This window comes from Neofelis nebulosa, chromosome 12 (genome assembly GCF_028018385.1).
Source record: "Neofelis nebulosa isolate mNeoNeb1 chromosome 12, mNeoNeb1.pri, whole genome shotgun sequence".
Classification (NCBI taxonomy): Eukaryota; Metazoa; Chordata; class Mammalia; order Carnivora; family Felidae; genus Neofelis; species Neofelis nebulosa.
In genome coordinates this window covers 1,416,231-1,440,430 of record NC_080793.1, presented here as the reverse complement: position 1 = coordinate 1,440,430, position 24,200 = coordinate 1,416,231, and the positions used below count along the sequence as shown (strand labels likewise).

General features: G+C 59.8%; 1 protein-coding gene and 1 long non-coding RNA gene across 3 annotated transcripts; one reads left to right on the top strand and one right to left on the bottom strand.

The window, feature by feature from the left end:
• Positions 1–5,309: 5,309 nt before the first annotated feature.
• LOC131491067 (uncharacterized) lies at positions 5,310–6,255 on the bottom strand. Its single transcript, XR_009251290.1, has 2 exons — positions 6,154–6,255; positions 5,310–6,112 (listed from the first exon to the last, which is right to left on the bottom strand). It is a non-coding gene; the product is annotated as an uncharacterized LOC131491067 (long non-coding RNA).
• Positions 5,769–23,952, top strand: UBAC1 (UBA domain containing 1). 2 transcript variants are annotated; one of them, XM_058693554.1, is made up of 11 exons: positions 5,769–6,088; positions 9,670–9,790; positions 10,696–10,769; positions 15,060–15,167; positions 16,064–16,166; positions 16,440–16,548; positions 16,648–16,689; positions 17,204–17,426; positions 20,100–20,186; positions 20,953–21,091; positions 23,337–23,952. In XM_058693554.1, the coding sequence occupies exons 1-11, from the start codon at positions 5,951–5,953 to the stop codon at positions 23,450–23,452; spliced, it is 1,260 nt and encodes a 419-aa protein (XP_058549537.1). In that variant the 5' UTR covers positions 5,769–5,950; the 3' UTR covers positions 23,453–23,952. The 2 variants fall into 2 exon arrangements, with proteins under 2 accessions (XP_058549537.1, XP_058549538.1); XM_058693555.1 differs by lacking the exon at positions 16,648–16,689 and having other exon boundaries at positions 5,773–6,088.
• The last annotated feature ends 248 nt before the right edge of the window (positions 23,953–24,200 follow it).

Here is a 24,200-nt window from a genome sequence, read left to right as displayed (position 1 = left end):
ATGGGAAGACCTGAACTCTGACCCAGGGGACTGGGTCCGGGGGTGCACAGAGGGTCCCGGCTCATGCCTGGCAGGGGCAGCCGGGGTGGGCTTTGCAGCAGAGGGATGTTCGAGTTGAGTCTCGGGGGTCACGGGGGCAGGATAAGCTGAGGCAGGGGCTTTGTGGGTGCAGAGCGCGAGAAAGGCTAGGCGGGGGTGGGGGTGGGGACAGGCCTGGGAGGTGCAGGGTGGGCCTCCTGGATGCCCGACCCGAGGCCAGGCTGAGGAGCGGCCCCCAATCTGTAGGACGGCCTTGGTGGGGGCCTTCGGGGTCTCTCCGGAGACAGGCTGGGGCTAGGGAGGTCGGCGCTGGAGACAGCACTGAGGCGCAGGGGAAGGGATGGGGTTTGAGGAGGGCCCTTCCCCTCTACCATCAACCCATCTCTGAAAAGGAGTCCCTTCCCATACGAACAATTATGGAAGGGAGCCACGGCATCTGATTTTCCACTTAAACACGTATTTAGTGAATTGCTACGGTTTATTGGGCTTTCGGAATGGCCTGTAATTGCATCGAGTGGTAGAAATCACACCCGGAGGGTGCTCCCGGGGAAGCTGCTGGGTGTTACCACTAGTCCCTCTGCTACTGGGAACAGAAGATCCAAACTTCAGGGCAGTGGGTCCCGACGCTCTGTCTCGCCAGACCTGAGGCATCAGCGAGGGGGCGAGCACACCGGCTCTGGCACTGGGTGAACCTGGGTCCAATCCTGGCTCCAGACCCCATTTCACAGATGGGCAGCTGAGGCCCAGAGTGCCTTGCCCAAGATCACTCGGTGTCAGGATTTTTTTTTTTTTCAACGTTTTTTATTTATTTTTGGGACAGAGAGAGACAGAGCATGAACGGGGGAGGGGCAGAGAGAGAGGGAGACACAGAATCAGAAACAGGCTCCAGGCTCCGAGCCATCAGCCCAGAGCCTGACGCGGGGCTCGAACTCACGGACCGCGAGATCGTGACCTGGCTGAAGTCGGACGCTTAACCGACTGCGCCACCCAGGCGCCCCTCGGTGTCAGGATTTGAACTGCTATCTGTCTGGCTCCTGGGAGAAGCTTCCCACCCCCTCAGCTGGCTCGCGGTTGGAGACACCGTTGTGGCCCCACGCATGCAGGGTGCCTGCAGAAACTCGGGGCTGAACGGTGCACCTGCTTATAAACTGTGAAGTGCCCAGGGGAGGGGCAGGGGTGCAGTATATTCACTGCTGTCCAGCCATGTTCCCATGGGCTGACTGCGTGTCCGGATGAGTGGTGGGAAGGCCTGGCACCCCCACCCGGTCCCCTACAGGGCAGGGACTGGCTCCCTGGGACTGTTTGTGGGTGACCGGAAAGTCACTGCCGTTTCATTGTTTCAGGGCCTGGAAAATTACTATTCGTGACAGCAAGCTTAAAAATGAAATAATAAGTCTGTCCTTTTAAAAAGCAAATTGTGACACTGGAATATTCATGAGCTGTGACTTCACGGGAATGGCAGCAGCCGGGAGATTATCATTCGGTTAAGTCAGCAGCAGAGGAATTTAGGGAAATGCACTTGTCACTCTGAGGAAACGAGTGATTAATACTTTTCCTGTTTGCGGGGCCCCTTAACGGGCGAATTTTTAATGTCATAATTAATTAACCTTGGGACCACTCCTATCTGCCAGGCTCCTGAGGCTTCGGCTCCCCAAGGGCAGGGTGCGGCCGGCTTGGTACATGCCCCCCACTCATGGGTGCCCGTGACCCATGGGGGGCTGTGTAGGGTCCCCTCCAAACTCACACCCACCCAGCACCTCAGAATGGCTTCATTTGGTAACAGGGTCTTTGCAGATGTGATGAGTTAAGGGTCTAGAGATGATGTCATCCTGGATTTAGGGTGGGCCCTGCATCCTGTGACAGGTGGGCGCCCTCCAAGAGACGGAGAGACAGAGGCACGGAGAGGAGGGAGATTTGGGACACAGGGAGCCGGCCCAGCGCGTCTCCAAGCCAAAGGACACCAGGGATTTCTGGGATCACCAGCAGCTGACCTGCGACAGACGCACTCCCCCGACAGCCACAGAGGGGACCAGCCCTGCCCACACCCATGGCTTCCAGAGCTGGATGAGAGTAGATTCTGGTTGTTTGAAGCCCCCTGCCTTGTGAGACTGTTCTGGTGACCCCCGACCACTCCCACACCCAGTGACCTTGGGGGGCGGGGCTGGGGGGCAGCTGAGAGAGGCCGGGCCCGCCTGGGGCTACATCCTGAGAACCAGGAGCCCCCCCCCACCCCACCCCACCCCAGGCACTGGCAGTGGGGCCGTGTGCTGGCTTTTGATTGAACAGGATACATGACCCGATGCCTGCCTCTCTGGTCCTGGGGTCTCCCGCTGAAAGGTGTTGGCCCAGAGCTGTGCTTTTCCAACTGGGCTCCCCAAGGCACCCACAGGGGTGGTGGGGCTGTTTCCTCTTGTTGGGTGCCTCAGTTTCCCCCCAATCACTTCCTCCTCCCTCTTGCTGTCTGGAGAGCTCTTAGTCACTCATTAGGGCCCGTTCCCACTACCTTCGAAGGAGGTGCTGGCCCAGCCGCTGTGCCCAGGCAGGCTCCCTGCAGGGCCGCTGAGAGGACAGGGGCTGGCGCCTGCCCGCGGCTCACCCGCCGGCCTGCAGGACCAGGACCACAGCTCGCCCCTGCCCTCTAGTGGCCGCCGGGAGGCACCGCTGGCAGCCGCTGCGGGGAGGCTTGGGATCCCCGCAGGGTGGATGCCCCTCCCCGCCGGGCTCGAGGCCCCCTTGGCCGGGAGACCCTCTCCGGCCCTTATGGCCTAGCCACTGCCTGCCCAGGGTCCCGGAGCTGCGTCTCAGCCGGCGTCAGCGGGGGAGGGGGGGCCATGGGAAGGGAGGTCGTCCCCTTGGCACCTCCCAGGGCGGCTCCGCTCTTCGCGGGCCCTCCGGGGTCCGGAGCCAAGGCTGTTCCGCCGCATTCAGGGAAACCCTCGGCTCTGCCGGGCTCGACCTTGGGCCCTGGGCCTGCCACGTTGAGACCAGCAGCACCTCCCGGAGCCGGTGGCCACCTTATTCCTGCCGCACTTCCGGCACCTGAAGCGGCTCCCGGTGCACCGTAGGTACGAAATACACGCCCGCCGGGCACCCAGGCAGGTGCGCAGGCAGAGGCTGCGATGAGTGGCAGGCGCAACGTGCTTTAGGGACCTGCGTCTGTTGGGAGGGGCAGGCAGGCGTTAGGCGAGGGGAGAAGCAGAGCTGGCTGCGGGCAGGCCGGTGGGGGGGGGGGGGGGGCTGTCCCGGGCTGCGTGGGATGCCTGGTCTTTACACCGAGGAGCGTGAGCTGTCACCTTGCAAGGCAGCGGGGCTGGCGGCTGACTGCTCCCCAAGGCTGGGTGGCAGGTGCTCCCTTTCTGGATGCACACGTGTCCTCATTCTCACCTAGAAGAGGAAACAGAGGCTCAGACAGGGAGGAACCCGCTGAGGTCTCTGGGGACAGCGTGGCCCCCTCACCGCAGGGAATCCCAGGACAGCACCTCGTCCCTGCTCCCAGTGGACTGCCGGGAAGCAGAGCCCGGGAGGAGGAGCCCCGGACCCAGGTCCTCTGGGGCGTCTAGTGCTCTTCTCCTGAATTCCTATGAGAAGCGTTACTGTTTACCGACTGCTTCTTTAGGTCTGTCTCCTCGGAAACAGATCACTCAGGACACCCGTTCTGCAGGGGGTTATGCCCGCGTGACGGGGTCAGGGTGAGCGGTGCCCAAAGTGCTGAGGGGTGGCTCAGGGCAGGCACAGTCAGGGTGGTCTTCCTGGAGGAAGGGGGGGCCCTGAGGCCAGGAGTTGGTAGGTGAGCAGGGAGACTCTGTGGATGGAGGGTGCTAGGCACATGGCCAGGCTCGGCTGATTCGGCTGATAAAGGTACAGCGAACCGCTCTTCGAGAGTTGATTGTTGACATACGACAGGAAGGCCCCCTGGGCCCTCGTCCCGCACACGCGAAAGGCCTGTGGCGCCAACAGGAGCTGGGCCGAGCGGTACCGCGTAGCCCCTCGCAGACAGTGGCCGAGCCGGTGTGCGGTCTCAGAGGTGTGCGCCCCGCCACGACTCCCTCCAGTTCGTGCCCGCATGTTCTCCTTCTTGAAATCCCCCCTTTTGGATCTCATGGTGCCTCGCCCTTAGAACTTCCTGGTACCATTCTTCTGTTTCCTTGGTGGGCTCCTCTCTGCACAGGGGGGGCGGGGTGAGCACCACTGTCGTTTTGGCTCCTGTGGACGAGCCGGCGGCTGCCCTTCCTTGTCTCCAGCGGGGCCTGTCTGCTGGACCTCAGCCCTGCGCACTCACCTGCCTTCCGGCCCGGGCCCCTCAGACGTCCCCTGATGTCCAGGACTCCTTGTGCAGAGCAGAGCTCAACACCTCTGCCGCCCACCCTCTCCTGCTCCCTCGGGTGCTGGCACCGAGGTGCACCCTGTCACGCACGCTGGAGGCACTCATGGGATCCCCGATTTTGCTCTCCCCAATACCTGCCCTCCGTCAGCTGCATTTCCAAGTGCCACCGCCTCCAGCGTCTTGGTTCAGATGCTTCGCATCACCCTCTGGAAGGATGCCGTAGCTTTCTCCCGCATCCAGGCTGGCTCCTGTCCTCCTCCCTAGCCCCACCAGAGGGTGGTGACCATCCACGCTGCAGCCCCCACGGCCTCTGATGAAAGCCACTTGCTGTAGCGCCCTTTCCTGTGGCCTGGCCCCACTGGGCGCCTCCAGCCTCCTTCCCTCCCCTCGCGGCCACTGCCTCCCAGCCGAGCGGAGAGCCCGCTCGTTTGTTCATGTCCCGACTCACGGAGGCAATCACTAAACGCTAACAGGACAAACGAAATTCGGGCATGGTCAGAGCGATTGTGGGGGAGAATGAGAACATGGGTACAAAGCGGCACGGGGCCAGTAAACGTCCAAAGGGGACAGACGTGGGCACCACGGCCCTATTTAGGCTGCCGGCCTCCTGAGCACGAACAGGGGAGCTGTGTGGCGTTCATCTCTGCTCAGTAAAGGTTCTCTGAATGGACCAGATCATACGTGGTCTAGGTCTGGCCCAAACCGCAGCACCCACATCTGTCGTTGTCACAGGAAACGTGCAGAGTGGGGGGGGCGGGGGGGGAGGACAGTCGCTACAAGTGTCCGCCTGCGGCTCTGCCCCCTAGTGGAGGCCGCTCGGGGTTGTCTGACGCGGAAGGTTCGGGGGAGGCCGGGAACCCGGGCTGCCGCTGCCTGGCTGCGGACCACACTCCGAGAAGTTGACCCAGAGCAGTGCAGTCCAGAAAAACACAATAGCTGCCACATGTGCAATTAAAACTGTGGGTAGGCTCCGCTTTAAGAGAAACAGGAGAAATCAATTTCAACACACCTTACATAACCCGATACACCTAGACTGTTATTTCATATAACAGTCTATAATCAATAACTTATAGTCAATACAAAGACAACAGGGAGTATTTTTCATTCCTTTTCCCCGCGGACTCTCGGAGACCTGCTGTGTATTTTTCACCCAGAGCGCATCTCAGAACTGATCACCAAACTCGACCGTCCCGCGTGCCTGCGGCCCGGAGCTGCGAAGTGCAAGGAAGCTGTGTGGGACGGAGGCGGCAGCAAGAGAACTACAGCTCCCGGCATGCCCGGGCGCTCCCTCTGACGCACTTCCTGCGCGGCGACGGGCGCGCCGGGGCTACGGGAGAACCACATCTCCCGGTAGGCTCCGGGCGCGCGCTGTGACGCACTTCCGGCGCGGCGGGGACAGCGCGCCCCCGGCGGCCCGGCGGCGGGAGCGAGGCGACCGCTCGGCCCGCGGCAAGTGACGGGCGGCCGGCCGAGGGGGAGCCGGGGCGGGGCGGCGGCGGCCGGCGAGGGAGCGCGCGGGCGGCCTAGCCCCGCCCCGGTGACCTTCACGGCCCGGGCGGCGGGCGCAGGCCGGGCGGCGGCGGCGCGATGTTCGTGCAGGAGGAGAAGATTTTCGCGGGCAAGGTGCTGCGGCTGCACATCTGCGCTTCCGACGGCGCCGAGTGGCTGGAGGAGGCGACCGAGGACACCTCGGTGGAGAAGCTCAAGGAGCGCTGCCTCAAGCACGTAAGTCCGGGCCGCGGCCGCCCCCTTCCTTAGCCGCCCCCTTCCCGACCCCCGAACCCCTACACCTTCCCGACGCCCTCCCCGGCCCGGGCTCCGGGCCGAGCGCTTCACGATCAACTCCTGCTGCAGCCCGAGGAGCTCGGGGCAGGCCGGGAAACTGAGGCAGGAAAGGTGAAGTCGCCGCGCGGAGCAGGGCCTCGTGGTTTTCCATCATTTGTGCTCCCTTTGCGCTTGGGGTGAGGCTCTTGGTTTTTAGCCGGGGCCCGAGGAAGAGGGACCCGCCATGGAGAAGTGGCTTCCCTTCCCTGCGGGGCGGGCGACCTGGAGCTGTTTCCCGCTGGCTGGCATGGGGTCTGGCTCTGGCCGCTTGAGCCTCCGAGCTGGAGTCCCTGAAATGGGGCCGCTGCCAGACTCGTCCCCGAGCCCCTGCTTTGCCGTGGCCTTTGCATCCATTCGGCGGGTGGGTCTAGGAGAAGAGTCTCCTCGCTGAAAAAGCCACTTTTTAACGGTCAGTTCATGTGAAATACCCCTGTATAGTTGGCTCCTTAGTTTGCTCATTTTTGGAAGTAGTACTTGCTGGCCGTGTCTCTGTAAACTCCACTCAGGCAGGCTGGGACACCTGACTCCTGCTGCCCTTGGCCCGTGCGGTGTTTTCTTGTCAGGGTTTAGGTTAGTCTTCTGGTGCGGATTCCATGTAGTAAATTACACGTTTGTACTGTGGCGAGTGTCCTCTCCAAGGACGAACTTCCAGTTACTGTAGGAACTACGCACGAACATACTTTTGAGTCACTTGGGAGTGAGGGTCTGTGGAGCTGTTTTGTGACTGGTGAAGGCAGGCAGGCATTCTGGTTTCCAGAGCAGATCCCTTTCTGGAACACGCTGGATGTCAGTTAGGATGCGGTCCTGGCCTCACATCCAGGAGGGGGCCAGTCGGGTGTTTTCGCCATCTAGAAACCCACCAGACAGCAGGCTGGTAGGCTGGGGGCTCCGCGAGCGTGCAGGCTGTTAGAGCCAGGCCCTGTTGCTTGTCGAGTCGTGTACATTTATTTAAAAAAAAAATTTTTTTAATGTTATTCATTTTTGAGAGGCGGAGAGAGACAGAGTATGAGTGGGGGAGGGGCAGAGAGAGAGGGAGACACAGAATCCGAAGCAGCTCCAGGCTCTGAGCTGTCAGCGCAGAGCCCGACGCCGGGCTCGAACTCACGAACCACGAGATCATGACCTGAGCCGAAGTCGGACGCTCAACTGGCTGAGTCACCCAGGCGCCCCGAGTCCTGTACGTTTAAAACAAAAGCCAAAAAAACCTCCCCGACTTGCTGTTCCCCCTCCCTCCCCCCAGCCCACCCAGGACAGGAGCTCCTCGAGGGCTGGGTCTGTGTTCACATGTCCAGAGCCAGGCTCTCTGTGCTCAGAACAAACCTGTGGATTAATGGAATAACTGGAAATGGACTGTCAATTCAGAACTGCCCGGACTTGGAGCGACACCTGCTGAGTCAGGCAGGGAGAAGTCGGTGGGTAAATCGGGGGTGGCATTTGACTTAACTCACTAATTCACATAGCTATCATAATGTTAGTTTATGAAGGGGAACAGGAAGTGAGAGCTGTTGGACTGATCCGCAGTTGCTTGCTAATGAATTTCAGGAGCTCTTGGGGTTCATTAGGCAGCCAATTTGAATAAGATGCTAATTACCATGTTCCTGATACTTATTATTCCAGTCGGGATTGAGGTGTGTCGTGGGGGATTTTTCTGGCACTCTCCTACTTTAAATTGAGATTTTGTTCCACTCTGCAGTCTCTCCAGGTGTGGGGGAGCCACGTAAATCACGGGACTCGAGAGCTGAGTGGTCGGGAAGTATTCCCCCCTCCGTGCCCGTCCTGTTCTGTAGGCAGGACGTGCCGTCTCTCGAGCCGGTCAGAATGCAGTAGTTAGCGACGGGTATCCTCAAGTTGTGTACTTGAACGTCACCCGGGAAACCATTGCCTGAGTGTCACTGCAGCAGGCAGTGAGGCTCAGCCCGCCCGGGCTTCTGTTTCTCCTTCCCAATCTTCCCCTGGTGCACACTCAGGCTGGCGCAATGTTTCCCTTCCTCCTCGAAGGGGACGCTGTGGGTTCCCCCCCCACCGCAGTGGTACTCCTGGGAGTGTGTTGCTTTATTAATGAGGAGCGTTCTTACCATAACTCGTAAAGAACCTGATGAGCTCTGTAGCTTTTCTTTTCTTTCCACATCAGTTGGGGTCTCTTGTGAAATTGTCACTGCGTGACATGGCACCTGTTAATATGGCTATGAGATCACATGACGGTGTGTCTTGGGATGACCCAGGAGGTCACGTCACGTGTAGGAGGAACGGCCTCTTCACCCTTCTGGGGAGGAAGCAGCTTCAGCGGGTGTCAGCGCCCGGCTCCCATGATGGGCTCCGCTGGGGCCGTCCTGCTGCCGAATCTTCGCTTGCTCGGAGCGTCTGTGCCGAGAACAAAGGAGCAGGATGAAGTCACGGTGTGTGCGGATGACTCACGCTTGTGTTGTGCTCCTGGCACGCCGTGGACAGGCTGCACAGCACAGTCTTCTCAGGGACCACATGAGGGTTGTTTTGGAAAATTGTGTTTCATAGACTGTATTCTGAACTTGTCAGATCAGCTAGCCTGCGAATTTCAGAGTTAGAAGGAGCACACCCAGTATTTCTGGGAGCAGAGCCAGAGTCGAATTCAAGGCAAGTGGGGGGAGGGTGGCATCTGCTCTCATAGATGTAGGAGCGGATCTTGCTGTTGGCTGGGCCCTTCTTTGTCCCCTTCATCCTTGCCCGTCGATGTGAGTGCACAACAGCCCCCCTGAAGCCAGAGTGTTCCGGGTGTTGCCACGACCTTCTCCTGCCTGGACTTCAGTGTCCCCCCACCCCTGCCCCGATGCCACGTTCTGGGGCGCCTGAGGCCCTGGCCAGTGAGTCACAACTGCGTGCCAGTCGGCCAGTCCCCTTCGGCCGCCCAGGAGGGGCCCCACCGGGGGCACCTGCGGCTTGCTTCGGGATCTGTGTGGTGGTCCCGTGCTGAGCGCAAGCCAAGGGCCGAGTGAAGGCTGGTCGTTCTCCTCTCGGGGTTTTGCGGGCTTTTCAGTGGTCAGGGCCCTGTTTCTACTGTCTGCGGACTCGCCTTCTCTCTTCACCGTCTCCCAGCCCCTTCCGTGCGTCTGGAAGACAGAAAAAGTACACAAATCATACTTAGGTTTTTAGGTTTTCAGGTTAGGGTGGACCTGCTGTTTTCATTTTAAAATGTTGCTCCAGATCTTTGCAGACTAGGGAGGCGATTCAGGTGGCCACTGATTGCCAGCAGGGTATTTTATGTCAAGCCGTGAACCTATTTCAGGAGCACTTACTGGGTTGGTGGACAGATTGCTGCCCTAGGGATCAGATGTTGTGGCCTTTTGTTTGGCTTCCGCCATTGATGAGAATTCTTTGACTTCGTCTGCGCTCTGACTTTTTAGCTAGTAGCCAGTACATTCCTGCTGTGGTTTGAGGGTCAGGTCCCATATTGTTACCATTATGATTTATTTATTTTCTGTCTTGAAATATATGATTCTTCCCCCCAGTGTGCTCATGGGAGCTTAGAAGACCCCAAAAGTGTGACCCATCACAAATTAATACACGCTGCTTCGGAGAGGGTGCTGAGTGATGCCAAAACAATCTTGGAAGAGAACATCCAAGACCAAGGTAGGGGCCTCACGGGGCAGCGGGGCAAGCCGCGGCACCCGTGGGAACGGGGGACCTGAGAGGCAAAGCACCCTCGACGTCCGCGTCTGCGTTCCAGGCTGGGACCGGCCGAGAACACTGGGTCCACTGAAGGGATTTTATTTTCCCTTTGGTACAACAAAGTACGCATTGTGGGACGTTTGTGACAAACAGCACAGACCGAAATGGAACGGGCAGCATCCATCTGAGAAACCAGCTGTGAACCTCATTTCTAATTCTGTTTCTGAGCAAACCCAGGGTCTGCAGGGCTGCTCCCGGCTGTATCGTGCGGCCGGACCCCAGGGCGCCGGTGTCCTGGGAAGACACTCCTGCTACAGACACGTCCGTCCCGTCGCTTAGGCTTTGCGTCCGAATCGTGTGGGGAGAAACCTTTGGTTTTCTAGATGTCATTCAAAGGGTGGTTTTAATTCTGGGATTCTCTTAAATAATCCGTTTCGGAAGTACTATTCCCAGACCTCCGTGGAGTGTGGGGGTCAGGCTGGGGACCAGGCGGGAGCTGCCAGCCTCGCGGCCCGCGGCCCCCCTCCCCCCCGCACGCCCCGGGTTGAGCTCTGAGGGTGGAGACCGGCCCCCCCAGCCTCCGAGAGCGGAGTCCGTTGAAACAGGAGCGTTTTGTGAGGTTTCCACCCGTTCTTGGCACAGTTGTCAGGGCCGTGCTGTGTGTGACCCCCAGCCGGGGTCCCGCCGGGCCAGGGAACCTGCACGCGCACGGGGGGGGGGGGGGGCGCGAAGGGGCTCGTGAGCACTCGGCTTGGGGGGCACCCGGAGGGCGCCCCTGCTCCTGTGTCCTCGGGTCCTCCGGCGCCCGTTCTGCCATTTCACGGATAAGGGAGGTAACCTGCTTGATAGACGTGTTTCCTTTCTAGATGTCTTACTGTTGATAAAAAAGCGTGCCCCGAGTCCGCTGCCCAAGATGGCCGATGTGTCCACAGAAGAAAAGGTGAGTCTCAGAGTTGGGAATTGGACGTCTTTGTCAGCAGGAGGCCCCCACACTGAAGCCCGCGGCCTGACACGGTTCTGGATACCGGCCGCTCGCAGACCCAGCACGTCCCACGGTCACAGTCACGGGGCTTCTCTGTCGTGGCGGAGCGTCTCCTGGTCGCTGGCCGCGTGGCTGGCACTCCGCCCCCCCGGGCCACCCGTCCGCCCCGATCTCCGGGAGCGCCCTCCTTCCTCTGCCCGGGTGGCCTCCGGAGCACGGGGAAGGGGTGGCGGGCACATACTTGGGCCCCCGTGCTAGGAGTGCAGGCTCGTGCTCGGGAAGTTCCTGGAGAAGTGGGGGGCCTTCCACACCTGCGCCCAGGTGCAAAACGCTGCTGTTGGAAAGGGGCTGCCGTACCAATTTCACAACTTTTCCTCGCTTATCTTGGGGACAGAGTTTCTTACTCCTGCTCCGAAATGCTAGGGAGGGCGTTTACCCCCGAGAAAGCAGGCCAGACTCCGTGGGCCGTGGGCCTCTGAGCAGTGAGCTATCTCAGGGTCTCCTCTGGGACAGGCGGCACGGGGGGAGGGCCTGGGGGCTTATCTGTGGCCACACCCGGCCACAGCACTGGCATGGAGATGGTCCAGCCGCCACCCCCCCCCCCCCCCCATCTCCGGGAGACAGAACCGGGCCCGCCCCTGCCTGTCCCTGAGAACTGCCTGGGCGGAACACGGTTCTCCAGTTACAGTGCGAGCCCTTGGTAACCAGTGTAGACGATGGGGTTCCCACCGCCACGGCGGCTCTGGGTAACTTGCGGCTGCGGACCTCACGCGGCAGTTCACCTTGTCTGCGCACATTTGCAAAACAAAACATCATAAGACGTTAATGCTCGTTTCTGTGAATTATTATTAATTTTAAGTGAAAGTAACATGCGTTTCCGAAGGCAAATAATGGTACTGGTCTCTCAATAAAAAGCAGCATCTCCCTCTCCCACCGGAGTCACGCACCCTAAAGGCAACATCTTTAACTCATTTCGCTCTTCCTTGAGCGATTCTCTTCCTGATGGATAAACAGCACGCATAATTTATTATTTCTCAGAATATCAGCTTTAGGTTCTTCGGCTTCTTGGTGTTTGGTGTGTTAGATCATAGCCCTGGTCGTTTCCACGCTGGTTGAAGATTTCAGGCTTTCCGTTAGGATTAGTGTATAATGTTGTTTTCTGTTAGGAGTGGAAGGGTACTAAGATTATCCTTTTTTTTTTTTTTTTTTATGTTTGTTTTTGAGAGAGAGAGAGAGAAAGAGTATGAGTGAAGGAGGGACAGAGAGAGAGAGAGAGAGAGAGAGAGAGAGAGACAGAACTCAAAGCAGGCTCCAGGCTCTGAGCTGTCAGCACAGAGCCCGACGTGGGGCTTGAACCCACAGACCGTGAGATCATGACCTGAGCTGAAGTCAGACACTTAACCAACTGAGCCACCCAGGCACCCCTAAGACTATCCTTTTTTATACAACTTTCTCCTGGAACCCACAATTGCCTCCTCCTTTTCTTTTCTTTTCTTTTCTCTTCTCTTCTCTTCTGTTCTCTTTTCTTTTCTTTCTCTCTCTCTTTTTTTTTTAACGCTTATTTATTTTTGAGAGAGAGAGAGAGAGACAGAGTGCAAGCAGGGGAGGGGCAGAGAGAGAGCGAGACACAGAATCTGAAGCAGGATCCAGGCTCCAAGCTGTCAGCACAGAGCCTGATGTGGGGCTCGAACTCACAAACTGAGATCATGACCTGAGCCGAAGCAGGATGATGCTTAACTGACTGAGCCACCCAGGTGCCCCTCCTTCTTTTGTTTTCTGTAGGGTTATTGCTAAGTTTTTCAAATTCTTTGCCCGGATTAATAAATCTCTCTGAAAACAGGGTCACATGTGTGAGGCCATCTGCCAGCTCCTGCTGTCCTGGAGACGTCCCTCCAGCTCCTTCCAGCCGCGTCCCTCTGCCTCAGTGGCTTCTAGGCTTTCCCATGTCACCCCCTGTGTCCGAGCTTCTGAATCTTGTATATCCGTACGCTCTTTGCTGCCGCCTGCCTCGTAATCACAGACAACAGCTTGAGACAGCACACAGCTCACAGGTCTGTGGGTCAGTGGTCTGGGTGGGCTCAGCTGGGCCCTGCCTTAGGCTCTCAGGTCTAAATCAAGGTGCGGCCGGTGTGCGTTCCTCTTTGGAGGCTCTGGGGAGGGGTCTGCTTTGGGTGCGTTCTGGTGGTTGTCGGTTCGTACCGCTAACAGGCCGGGGTCCTGTTTTCTTGCTTGGTCAGTCAGGGCCGCCGCATTCCTTGCCTCACGGTCCCCTGCATCTTCAGAGCCAGTGACAGAATTTCTCACGCATTGACTCTCCCTCTGGCCAGAAAGAGCACTTTTCTTTTGAAGGGATTGCCTGATTAGGTCAGGCCCACCAAGGCGGGGGGCATTTCCTTTAAAGTTGAGTATGCTACAGCCTGAGCTTATCCCACCACAAAATCCATCCTACTCACAGCCCCCGGGACTGTGCAGGTGTGATTGCAGGAGTGTGATCTTAGGGCCACATTCGGAGTCCACCTGCAGAATCAAGTATCTTCCGGCTGACTTGTGTGGCAGAGCCTGGCTTCCCTTAGCATCTGGGAAGGGAAAGGAGTCTTGCGGCCTTGCACTCCAGCGTCCAGTGGCTTCGGTGAGCACCGCCTGTGTGCGTGCACTGCACGATGAAGGTGCTGGGCCCAGTGTCCGGGGTTTCCATGTGGCCGGCAGCGGCTGGTCGGTCCTGACTTGTCCCCGGTCCCTGCTCTGCTTCCTCTCCCCTCCCCTCCCCCTGGGGTCTTCCAGCACCCCTCCCCCCCTCCCCCTCCCCCCCAAGGCTCTTGAGGGCTTTGGAAGTTCATGATCTGCGTTGATGCAGATCCTGCCCGCGGCACATAGAGTCAGAGATTCGTGGGTTTTCGTTCCAGAAGTTTTTCTGGATTGTTCTTGGACAGTGCCCTCCCCTCGTTTTCTCTCCCTCTTTCCGGAGTTCCTGTTGGTTGGATGTTGGCGATTTCCTGGACATCTTTCCCTGACTGCTGTGGCCTGTTTATCTGGTGGTGATCTTTTACGTTTCCCAGCGGTGTCTCCTCCGACGGTGATGGCCTCCTGCTGCGCCCCCATCTCCAAGGGTTTTCTGGCGTGAAATCCTTTTCCTCTTGTCGTCTCCTTCACACTTCCTTACTTCCCCGTTCTCATTCGGGTCTCTGTCCCTCGTGTTGGAGGCTTTCCTCACACCCCGGGGCCTCCTCGGCTGCCGTCTCTCCAAGAGGCACCAGGGGCTCACCGGCTGCTCTCTCTGCCCATGGTCGCGCCTGCTGGTCCACGGTCGCACCTGTGGGGCGCAGACTCGGCCCTGTTCCCTCCTCCCACGGGGGTGTGTCTCCTGCCGGGGGTCCTTGAAGCCGAGTAGCGCAGGGACTGGGTCTCGTCCAGGGTTAGGACAGGGCCCCCTTTTCCGGCTGCTGAGCCCAGGCTGCCTGGCTCCGGGGCTCCCCGGGTCTGCCCTCTCCAAGGCGGTCGCTGGCCGAGCAGGGTGGTAGAGGGTCACTGTTCTTGGCCTCGGCCGCTCACTCCCAACCTGGGCACTTCCCTCGGGCTCTGGCGTCGGCCTGGCCTGGTTTCCGGCTAGACTCCTGCTGCGTGTGCTCGGCTGACCCCTGTCTGTTTTCTGTCTCGGAGGAGCAGTCTCTATGGCTCCGGTTCTCTGTGTTGGAGTCGCTGCCATCTGGTGCGGATGTGCTGTTGCGTCGGGCGCCCCGGCACAGCCACGGTCTCCCTGTGGCCACGAGACACCGTGTCTGCCTTCTCTCCTGCCCTGCCGCCCTCTGGTTATGACGGGCGGGAATCGTGTCCCCAGAGAGCATCACGTCTTCTGTCCCCGAGGACGCGCACAGAACCCGCAGGGACCCTCTGCCGAGGCGAGAGCGGCGCCTGCCCCCTCGGGAAAGGCGCTCTCCCCGCTGGAGCCCGTGTTCCGGCTGATGCGGCCTTGCCTTTTCTTGCTCTCGTGTTCATTTTGGGCTTCCTTTTTGTTTTTAATGTTTGTTCATTTTTGAGAGGGAGAACATGCGCACGTGTGAGGGAGGGGCAGAGAGAGAGGGAGACAACCCCAAGCAGGCTCCTCATGGTCCGCGTAGAGCCTGACGCGGGGCTTGAAGTCACGAACCGCGAGATCCTGACCTGAGCCAAAATCGGGGGTCGGAGGCTTAACCGACTGAGCCCCCCAGGCACCCTATTCGTTTCAGACTTTCTGATTACTTTTCTGTGTAGAAAAAACAAGAAGAGAAAGCCCCGGATAGAGAAGCTATATTCCGGGCCACCGCCAACCTGCCCTCCTACAACATGGACCGGGCCGAGGTCCAGACCAACATCAGAGACGTGAGTGCCCGCCACGGGCCACGCCACGTGCTCCTCACGCCTGCGTGGGGGCCGTGCTTGGGGAAGTGGGGGGAGGGACAAACAGGAGCTCTGTGTGCGTTTTTGCAGCTTCTCCGTAGACCTTAAACGATTTCAAAATAAAAAGGTTAAGAAGACATTGGAAAGTGGGACTGCAAAGGTAGATGCTACTGGAAACTACTAGGGTTTTGCCCGAAGTTTGGTAAAAACTGGTAGAGAGAAATCTGGACCCTTAGTAATTTTGGATGCGAAGTCCTGAGCTAGAAAAGCAGGGTGTGTCCGGTGTCCCATGGAGCGGTCCCAGCAGGGTGCACCGTGCCCCGCGGGCTGGGACCGCGTGGCCGCCCGCTCCGAGAGTGCCACCACGGCCCTGCTCACCTCAGCAGCAGAGTGTGCCATCGCACTCTGCACGCCTGCCCCGGCCTGCACGCGGTTTGCCCCGTGCGTGTCCTTCCTGCGGCGTCGGAGGCCCGTCGTGGGAACGAGTGGTGGCCGGCCTCTGCGTCGCCCATGGGACCGGGGACCCACCCCTAGAGGGTTCTGATCGAGTTCCCAGCAGTCTTCTTCCTGGTGAGAGCCCGAGGCCTGTGCGGGGGGCCCGGCGGGTCAGGCTGCTCTCTTCCCCTTCCGTGCCGGGTGCTTTCTGCGTCGGCCCAGGGGCTGAGCGGTGTCGCCCATCCGACGCCTCCCTACCGGGCACAGAGTCCTGCCAGTCCGGTCTCCCCTGCCTCTGCCTCCCGTCGGTGTCCGTGTCGCGGAAGTGGCAGCAGCATAGTTGGGACTGGGATGTGGGGTCTAGGGCCCAGGAGCGTGGTTACACCTCCAGGCGGGTCTCGGGCACGTGAAGCAGTTAAGAGCCTTTTTCTCCTTTCCTGCAGTTCCAGACGGAACTCCGGAAGATCCTGGTGTCTCTCATCGAGGTGGCACAGAAGTTGTTAGCGCTGAACCCGGATGCGGTCGAGCTGTTCAAGAAGGCGAACGGTACGAGCAAGCCCGGGTTGGCCGCGATCCTGCGCTTGGACCCGCCGTGGGCCCCGCGGCGCCCGTTCACTGGCCACGGCCCCCGGGGTCACACGGGGGGACGAAGAATGCTTTATGTTTGTGCTTCCGGTTGACGCGGGCTCCTGTCCACACGGGTGCCGGCCGAGGCACCGTGTGGATTTGCTGAGGATTCGGGGGGTTGGCACGCACCTGGGACCCCGGGCCCCTCGCGCTGGCCCGGCCCTCACGGGTCGCCCCGTCTCTCGCCCACAGCGATGCTGGACGAAGAGGAGGACGGGCGAGTGGACGAGGCAGCCCTGCGGCAGCTCACGGAGATGGGCTTCCCGGAGACCAGGGCCGCCAAGGCCCTGCGGCTGAACCAGTACGTGTGGGCCACCTCCTCCCCTTGCTGCCGATGCTGTGGGTTCCCCTGGGGTGACGTCCTCCGTCCCAAACTCTCTGATTGAACCGTTTCTGATAGATGTGAGTTTTTAAAGAGAAATCCTGCACGCACATCCCCGAGGTAAGCTAGTGGGGCACCTCCATTGTCTCAGGACAGTGTGATGTGGCCTCGCCCCCGCTGGGGACGGGCCAGGGTGGCCAGGTCCTCCCGGGCCGTCGTTGCCAGCGCTGCGTGGAAGCCTGCCTGTGGCAGGGACGTGGCGGCCCGGAGCCGTGTCCTCTTAAGCAGCCTCCTACGCCTGCCCCGCCGCAGCCACTTGCCTTTGCATCCACACTCAGCTCTGAAACGAGCACCTTGACAGCCAGAGGACGGTCGGGGGGGCTCTGCTCTTGGCCTTGGACCTAAGAGTGTCACGTTCTTCATGAGCTTATGGCCCTTGCTTAGTGAATGGGTCTCTGTGCTGTGGCCAGGGTCTTAGGGGGTTTCAGGGCCAGGGCCACGGCCTCTCCCAAGGGGTCCCAGCTCCTGCCGGAGAAGTCACTAAAGCCAGAGAGCCTTCCGTGGGATGTGAAGGAGGTGGGAGGCCCTCAGTGATTGGCCTGGGCCATCTGGCAAGTCTCTTGTCACCTTTCAGCATGTCGGTGCCTCAGGCCATGGAGTGGTTGATCGAACACGCAGAAGACCCGACCATCGACACGCCTCTTCCGGGCCAGGCCTCTCCGGGAGGGGCCGAGGCCGCCCCTGAGGCTGCCTCCGAGGCGGCCGGGACCAGCACGGGAGACGAGGAGCCCAGAGATGAGCTAACGGAGATCTTCAAGAAGATCCGGAGGAAAAGGGAGTTCCGGGCCGACGCTCGGGTACGTGCTCCGGGGCCTGGACACCGCCCAGCGGGGTTGGCGTTTGTCCACGTGGGGCTGCGCCGTGTGGAGGAAGCTGGACCTGGTGAGGGGCTTGTCGTCAGGCCCAGGTTTGGTTTTCACTTTCCTCACGTGAATCCAGGTGGCTGTTTTTCCTCCACATATTCATTTGTCACCTGAAAACTCACGATGGTCCTGTCCACGATCCTGCCGTGAGTGAGCCGTGGGCTTGGGCGGGGACGCTGCCCGGAGACCAGAGGCTGGGGCGCCGCAGGACTGTCTGTGGACGGGGAGGCGGTCAGGCTCTGACCACCTGGTCGTGGTGTCTGCGGGATGTCAGGACCCGAGGCCTGGGCCGTCTCGGGCTGCACTTGGCCGGCTGACGTTTGTGTCTGGTGTGGCTGCCCTCCACTGTCGCCTCCTCCTGTGTGCTTCTGTGGCTCCCTGTTCTCCACTGTTCGGTCGTTTGACCAGGGTCGTGATTTCCCCTTGGATGTTTTCTGTGCTTTAAGGCTGCGGTTTCTTTCAGATTATAGATGGGTCATTTCGAGGTGTTAGGGCTCTGAGTCCGTGAGTTCCTGACTTGGCTTGGGGTGCCGTGTCGTCCGTGGGGGCTCACCCGCGGGCTCGTGGGATGCCCACCCTAGCCTATCCTGCACCTGTTTCCCTGTGTCGAGCGGCACCTCCCGCCAGGGGCCCGGTTCGCGCTGACTGCGCATGGTGTGAGCCCTGGCTCTGGGGGCCGACCGCTCCCCGCACGGCGGCCGGTGCTGTTCTGGCTCCTCTTCCCTCTGGGGGTGCAGACCCCTTCCAGGGTGCTGGGTTTAAGTACAGACCCCTTCCAGGGTGCCGGCTATAAGCTCCAGCTCGTCCTCTCACGTGGACCGAAGGCCCACATCCTGTCTGCGTGTGCACGTTAGACCCTGACCCCCAGGCTCTACTAATGCCTCCTGGCCCCTCCCCGGCTAGTTTGCTGTTCTGTCTGCTTTCTTGTGAGCTCAGCTACAGCTGAGCCCGCAGCTGGTGTTTCTAGAGCCTGGTCTGGGCGCCGGGCTGAGCCCCATGGGAGGGGAGGCCGTGTTCCTGGAGGGTGCTCTGTGCTCCTCTGGGCTCCGGACTTCCCTGGAGGGTGGTCTCACGTTGTCCTCGTTGGGCACACCACTGCTCAGCCGGTGGTCTTTGCTGCCCTCTCAGCCTCGTGACGCTGAGTGACACCTGAGGTGCTCTTCTCCCAAGACGCATGCCTGTGCCGGGCCTTCCTGTCCCCTCTTTGTGGTAGACGTTCTGTGACGATTGTTGCAAAAGGCTGTCGAGGCTGACCCAGGACATCATCGTCTCCCACCCTTTGGCTCCACACCATTTGAAAGAATAGTCTGGAAGGACGGGAGTGTTAGTGTGGCTCCCAGGAGGTCTGGATCAGGGAGCAGGGCTTGGACTTGAGACCAAGACGGACTTTTCGTGGTCTCTTCCCCTCCCCCCACGCCAACGCCAGCTGCGGGGGGACAGTGCGTGCAGTGCGGGGGGCAGGCAGAGCCGGGTCTTGGGGCCTGTGAGCGCGTGGACCCCTGGCAGGCGGGCTGGGGGCGTGACCCCAGAGTCCCCGTGCGGAAGGACTGGGCCATGGTTTCTCTAGGCTGAGCTGGGAGTGAGTGAAGGGAGAGGAAGGCTTTTATTGACGTTCACAGGAAGATGTCCGTGTGCTTGAATTTAGTGGGAGGTCCCGGTGATTTTATGTGACCCGGGGGTCAACTACCACATGGTGCGTTCTTCTCCTAGGATTTGCGGGGGGACCCCCACCCCCGCCAGCCCTGGGGTTAGGAGCTGCTTCGGGAAAGGAAAGGAAGTGGGTCATCGCACAGATGCTTTCTCGTGAGCTCAGTGGACACCGTTGGGCCCCAGTGAAGCATCTTTCTGGCTGCCGCCCCGGCTGACTTCCTTTCCTACCGGGTGCTCTCTGAGACACCTGTCGGGCCGGTCCAGCCTGGGCATGGCCGCCAGCACCCACACCCGGGTGTGTGCGAGGTAGAGTGGTTAACACGGAAAAGTGTACCAGGAAAAAGACAGGGACCCAGTTCACAAGAGTGTGGTTTGATTTCCAGACAATTAACTTGATGAAATCTTTTACCTTTCTTTTTCCCCCCCCAAAATTGACCCTTTTAAAGATTGCACAATAAAAGTCAAGGGTAAAGTGAAGGATGTAACGTGTTCTGTGGTTTTTGTCCTGAAATCGTACATCTCTCATCCCCAGGATGTTGAACGTTGGGTCATTGTTCTCTCTGAGAATTCTCAAATGTTTATGTTTACAGTTTATATTTTGTTAAATGTAAGATGTTTGAAGTTAATTTTAGTGTCATTTTTTAAAGGATAAAACGTGCAGAAACCTGTTTCCCGCAAGCGAGCAGGATATTTTTCTTCCCACCTCAGTCGGGTTTGCTTCCCTCATGGTCTCTCCCCGCCCTTTCGTTCTGGGGACTGGGGCCCCTGCAGAGAGCTCACGTGCTGGTGGAGACCTTTCTGGCCACACACGGGGACAGACCTAAAAGGGTCTGATGCTGGCGTGGCCTGCCCGTGGCATGTTGGTCAGCAGGCTTCCCAGTGTGGATCCGGGCCACACGGCCCGGCTCCCTGGTCCTCAGCGAGCATGCACTGAGTGGCCTGTGGGTTCTCCTTCAGGCCGTCATTTCCCTGATGGAGATGGGATTCGACGAGAAGGAAGTGATAGACGCCCTCAGAGTGAACAACAACCAGCAGAACGCCGCCGTGAGTACCGCCACGCGTCCTTGTGCCAGCGACGCTCTCCCCTCGCCCACGTCACGTGCATCAGGCTCCTGTCTCAGGCGGTCCGTTCCTTCCGAGGGAGACGAGAGGGTAGATGGTGTCACAGTATAACATGTTTTGCATACTGAGAAAGTTCTGGACCTTGTTTTTCTTTTCTCTGTTTCTTTCTTTCTTCTTTATTTTTTTAAGTTTGCACGTTAATTTTGAGAGAGAGAGCGAGCGAGCAGGGGAGGGGCAGAGAGAGATGTAGAGAGAGAATCCCAGGCAGGCTTCATGCTGTCAGCACAGAGCCCGACATGGGGAACGAACCCACGAAGCTGCGAGATCATGACCTGAGCGGAAACCAAGAGTCAGACGCTTAACTGACTGAGCCCCCCGGGCGCCCCGGGATCTGTCTTTGTACGACCGCGTGCGTTCCTTGGCACGCACGTGAGTCGTTAGTTGGCTGAGCTGACCTGGGACAGGTCCCAGGCTGTGGACCCACGACAGCTGCCTGAGGAGGGCGTGGTGGTGGGGCGGGGACTTCCCGGGGATGCAGCCTGGGGGTTCCATGCCTCTCTTTATTCTCCTCCCAGCGCCCTGTGCGGGTCCTGCCGAGAAGTCCCAGGCACGTTCGTCTGAACTGCCGTGCTGGGATCTGCCGGCCGTGCCGACATCGGAGCCCCCGGCCTGGGCCCCTCCCCGGGGGCAGCCGCTGCCGGTGGGGGCTCAGGAGCGACTAACGTGTATGTGACTTTTGTGTCCGCAGTGCGAGTGGCTGCTGGGAGACCGGAAGCCCTCCCCCGAGGAGCTGGACAAGGGCATTGACCCCGACAGCCCCCTCTTTCAAGCCATCCTGGATAATCCAGTGGTGCAGCTGGGCCTGACCAACCCTAAAACGTTACTAGGTACGTGGGCTTCCCCAGGGGCGGGCCCCGCCACATCGCATGGATTTCACCGAATGACACCGATGTCCCTGTCACCTTCGGGGAGCTCCTGCCTGAGTCACGGTGGGGCCCAGCAGCCGGGCTGCGGCCGTGGTGTGGCAGCCTCCTGTGCAGACGACTTGGACAAGCTGTGGGCACCAGAGTGGCCCGTCCAGGTTGAGGAGAGCGTGGGCAGCGGGCCGGGGCCAGGTGTGCGGGAGACACTGGCCTCTGCTCTTTCTGGTCGCGAGGGCTTTCTCTGGCCCTCCGTCTGACCGTGAAACAGCCTGCGTCTGGAAGCACGTATGGTTTTTGTGACTCGCAGAATAGTAATGAAACTAAGAACCACACATCCTTTTGGCTTCAGAGGATGGGATGGAAAGAGCCTGGGGATGCCCGGTGGCCAGGTCGGTTAAGCCTCTGACTCTTGATTTCTGCTCAGGCCATGATCCCAGTTCGTGAGTTCGAGCCCCACGTCGGTCTCTGTGCCGACAGCACAGAACCTGCTTGGGATTCTCCCTCTCTCTGCCCCTCCCCCACTTGTTCTCTTTCTCGCTTTCCCTCTCTCTCAAATCAGTAAACTGAAAAAGGCACCACCAACAGTGTGGAATTCTAGGCCCTGCGGGTCCTCCGGTCCCCTCCCCCACCCCAGGAGCGGGCCTTCATCATCCCGTGGGCCCCTCGGGGGCAGCGTGCCTGTGTCTGTGCCCCGAGCCCCACCCCCCCATCACCCGCGTCTGCCAGCTGCTTTGATGTCACCTCCACCTTGGGGCTTGGTCAGGGGTCATCCTGTGTCCACACCTTCCCCTTTGTCTCGTCGCATGTGCAGACGTCCCGTTCGCGCTTCTGTTCTGGACAGGTGTTTCTTTTGGACGTTGGCAGGTGCGAGTCTGGTAGGAGACCGTCCTTGCTCTGATAGATGTCTGTCCTTGCCGTCTGTCCCAGCCAGCCCCTGGGGCCCCGCGCCATTTACCCCTGTCCCCAGGACGGCTCTAGGTGCCAGGAGGCGGCGGGTGGGGTGCCCAACACGTTCACGGAGCAGCCGGTCCTTCCTCACTGACCCCATGCTGTGTGCTTCCTCTAGCTCGCCTGGACGCGCTGCTGTCCTTCTGGGCTCCCTGTCTGATACTTGTGACTGGTTTCCGGAGGGTGCCCATCAGGGGTCTCCCGGTGGTTTTAAGGGCTGGGAGCGCTGTCAGGTCACACAAGCAAGTGACCAAGTCAGACTTTCTTGCTACTCCGCGGTCCCGTGTGGCCCTGAAGCGCCCTGAGCAGACAGGGTGAGTGCGCTCCCCGAGGCTGGTGCGCGTGGGGCCGCTCCGCACTTCTGCGTGTGCTGACGGGTGAGGCCGGAGGGAGGATGGCACCTTCCAGACGCGCGTGACGCCTGCAGCTTGTGAGCTCACACGGCCAGGGTTTGCGGGCGACAGCCGTGTGCTGGGAGACCCCTTCTGTCAGATGTTATTTGTAAGTCGTTTCTACACCCGACGTGGGGCTCGAACCACAACCCTGGGATGAGGGGTTCCTGCTGAGCTGCCCAGGCGCCCCTCGCTCACGTTTTTAATGTTCGGGTTTTTTTGTTCTTTTAAAAATGTTCTAAATGTTGATATTTGTTTTGAGAGAGAGTGCGTGTGCGAACAGGGGAGAGACAGGGAGAGGGGGAGACGCAGAATCCCAAGCAGGCTCCAGGCTGTCAGCACAGAGCCTGACACGGGGCTCAAACTCACAAACCGGGAGATCATGACCTGAGTCAAAGTCAAGTCGGACACTTAACCGACTGAGCCGCACAGGTGGCCCCGCGTCCGGTTTTTTTAAGTCATTTCCTGAACACTGAACATTCTCATTTTCCCAATCAGATAGCGTTAAATTTGCAACAGTGTTTTTATGTCTTTTCTGCATCTGATTATTTTGCCAGGATAGGGTTGGAATCGGAATTACTGAGTCATAGGCTGCGACTATTTTTAAGATCGCAGATAGCCGTTGCCAGATTGCTTTCCAGAATCGGTGCGCCAGCAAGCACACGGGCACGCCGCCTGCCCGCCCAGGGCTGGAGACGCGGGTGCCCCGGTGGGCTGAGCAGATCAGACGTTGCCGGGGGGTTGCTGGGGAGGGGTGACCCGGATACTCACGGCTCACCCTTTAGAGGCCGGTTGAGAGGCAAGTCCGTGGTACTTGACTGCGTGCCGAGAGCTGTGTCTCAGCCGGCCTTGCCGTGTTCTCCCCGCAGCGTTTGAGGACATGCTGGAAAACCCACTGAACAGCACCCAGTGGATGAACGACCCGGAGACGGGGCCGGTCATGCTGCAGATCTCCAGGATCTTCCAGACCCTGAACCGCACGTAGGCGCAAGTGTGGCCGCTCCCCTGCACGGCTCCAGCACCTGTCCGGGAGCCGGGGCGGCCCCAGCCATGGCCCTCTTCTACCCGCCAGCCCGCCAGCCAGCCGCGGAAGAGCGTGGAGACCCCTCGGTGCCAGTGCCGCAGGCTGGGGGGGGAGAGGGAGGCTCGCCGGACCCCGCCCTCCGCACCCCACCCCGGGTCGTCAGGGCTCGGGGGCCCTTCTCCGGCTTCGATCTTCTGCTTAGACACCCGTGTGATGGCAGCGTGCACGGCCGGCCGCATCTCCAGCCTCCAACAGTGTTTACAGGCGTGGATGCCCCGGGAGGCGTCCCTTCCCTCCACAGTGTCCCTCTGGGCTCTGGACACGCTCTTTGACCCGACCCGCAGGTGCTGCTTGTCACTTGGGAGAAGGCATGTTTCAACCCAAAGTGTGAAGTCAGTGCTAACTTACGTAGAGGAAATCACAGATGATTTTTCTTTAATAAATGAATTCCCTTTTTGCTATTGTCCTAGTGTGACTTTAGCGCCGGAGAGGGGCTTGTGCGCTCCCGACAAGGCACGCCCGCCGCGCCTGTCCCGCTCCGGGCAGTCGCTGCCCCCTCGGCGTGGCGGGCTGCCCGGGCTCGCGTCCTGGGGGCAGAACGGCGGTTCCGACTGGAGCGGACGGTCTGTATGGGCCCGGCGAGCGCTCCCAGGCCTCCGAGGGCGGACCGGATGCCAGTGGGGCTGCCTTTCCTTTGTAAACGTTACTC

Bases quoted from the DNA above. Each gene is read 5' to 3' on its own strand.
- UBAC1 (XM_058693554.1), top strand. From the start codon at position 5,951: ATGTTCGTGCAGGAGGAGAAGATTTTCGCGGGCAAGGTGCTGCGGCTG. The intron at 16,167-16,439 runs GTACGAGCAAGC...TCTCGCCCACAG, and splicing joins GCTGTTCAAGAAGGCGAACG to CGATGCTGGACGAAGAGGAG. The intron at 16,549-16,647 runs GTACGTGTGGGC...CGTTTCTGATAG, and splicing joins AAGGCCCTGCGGCTGAACCA to ATGTGAGTTTTTAAAGAGAA.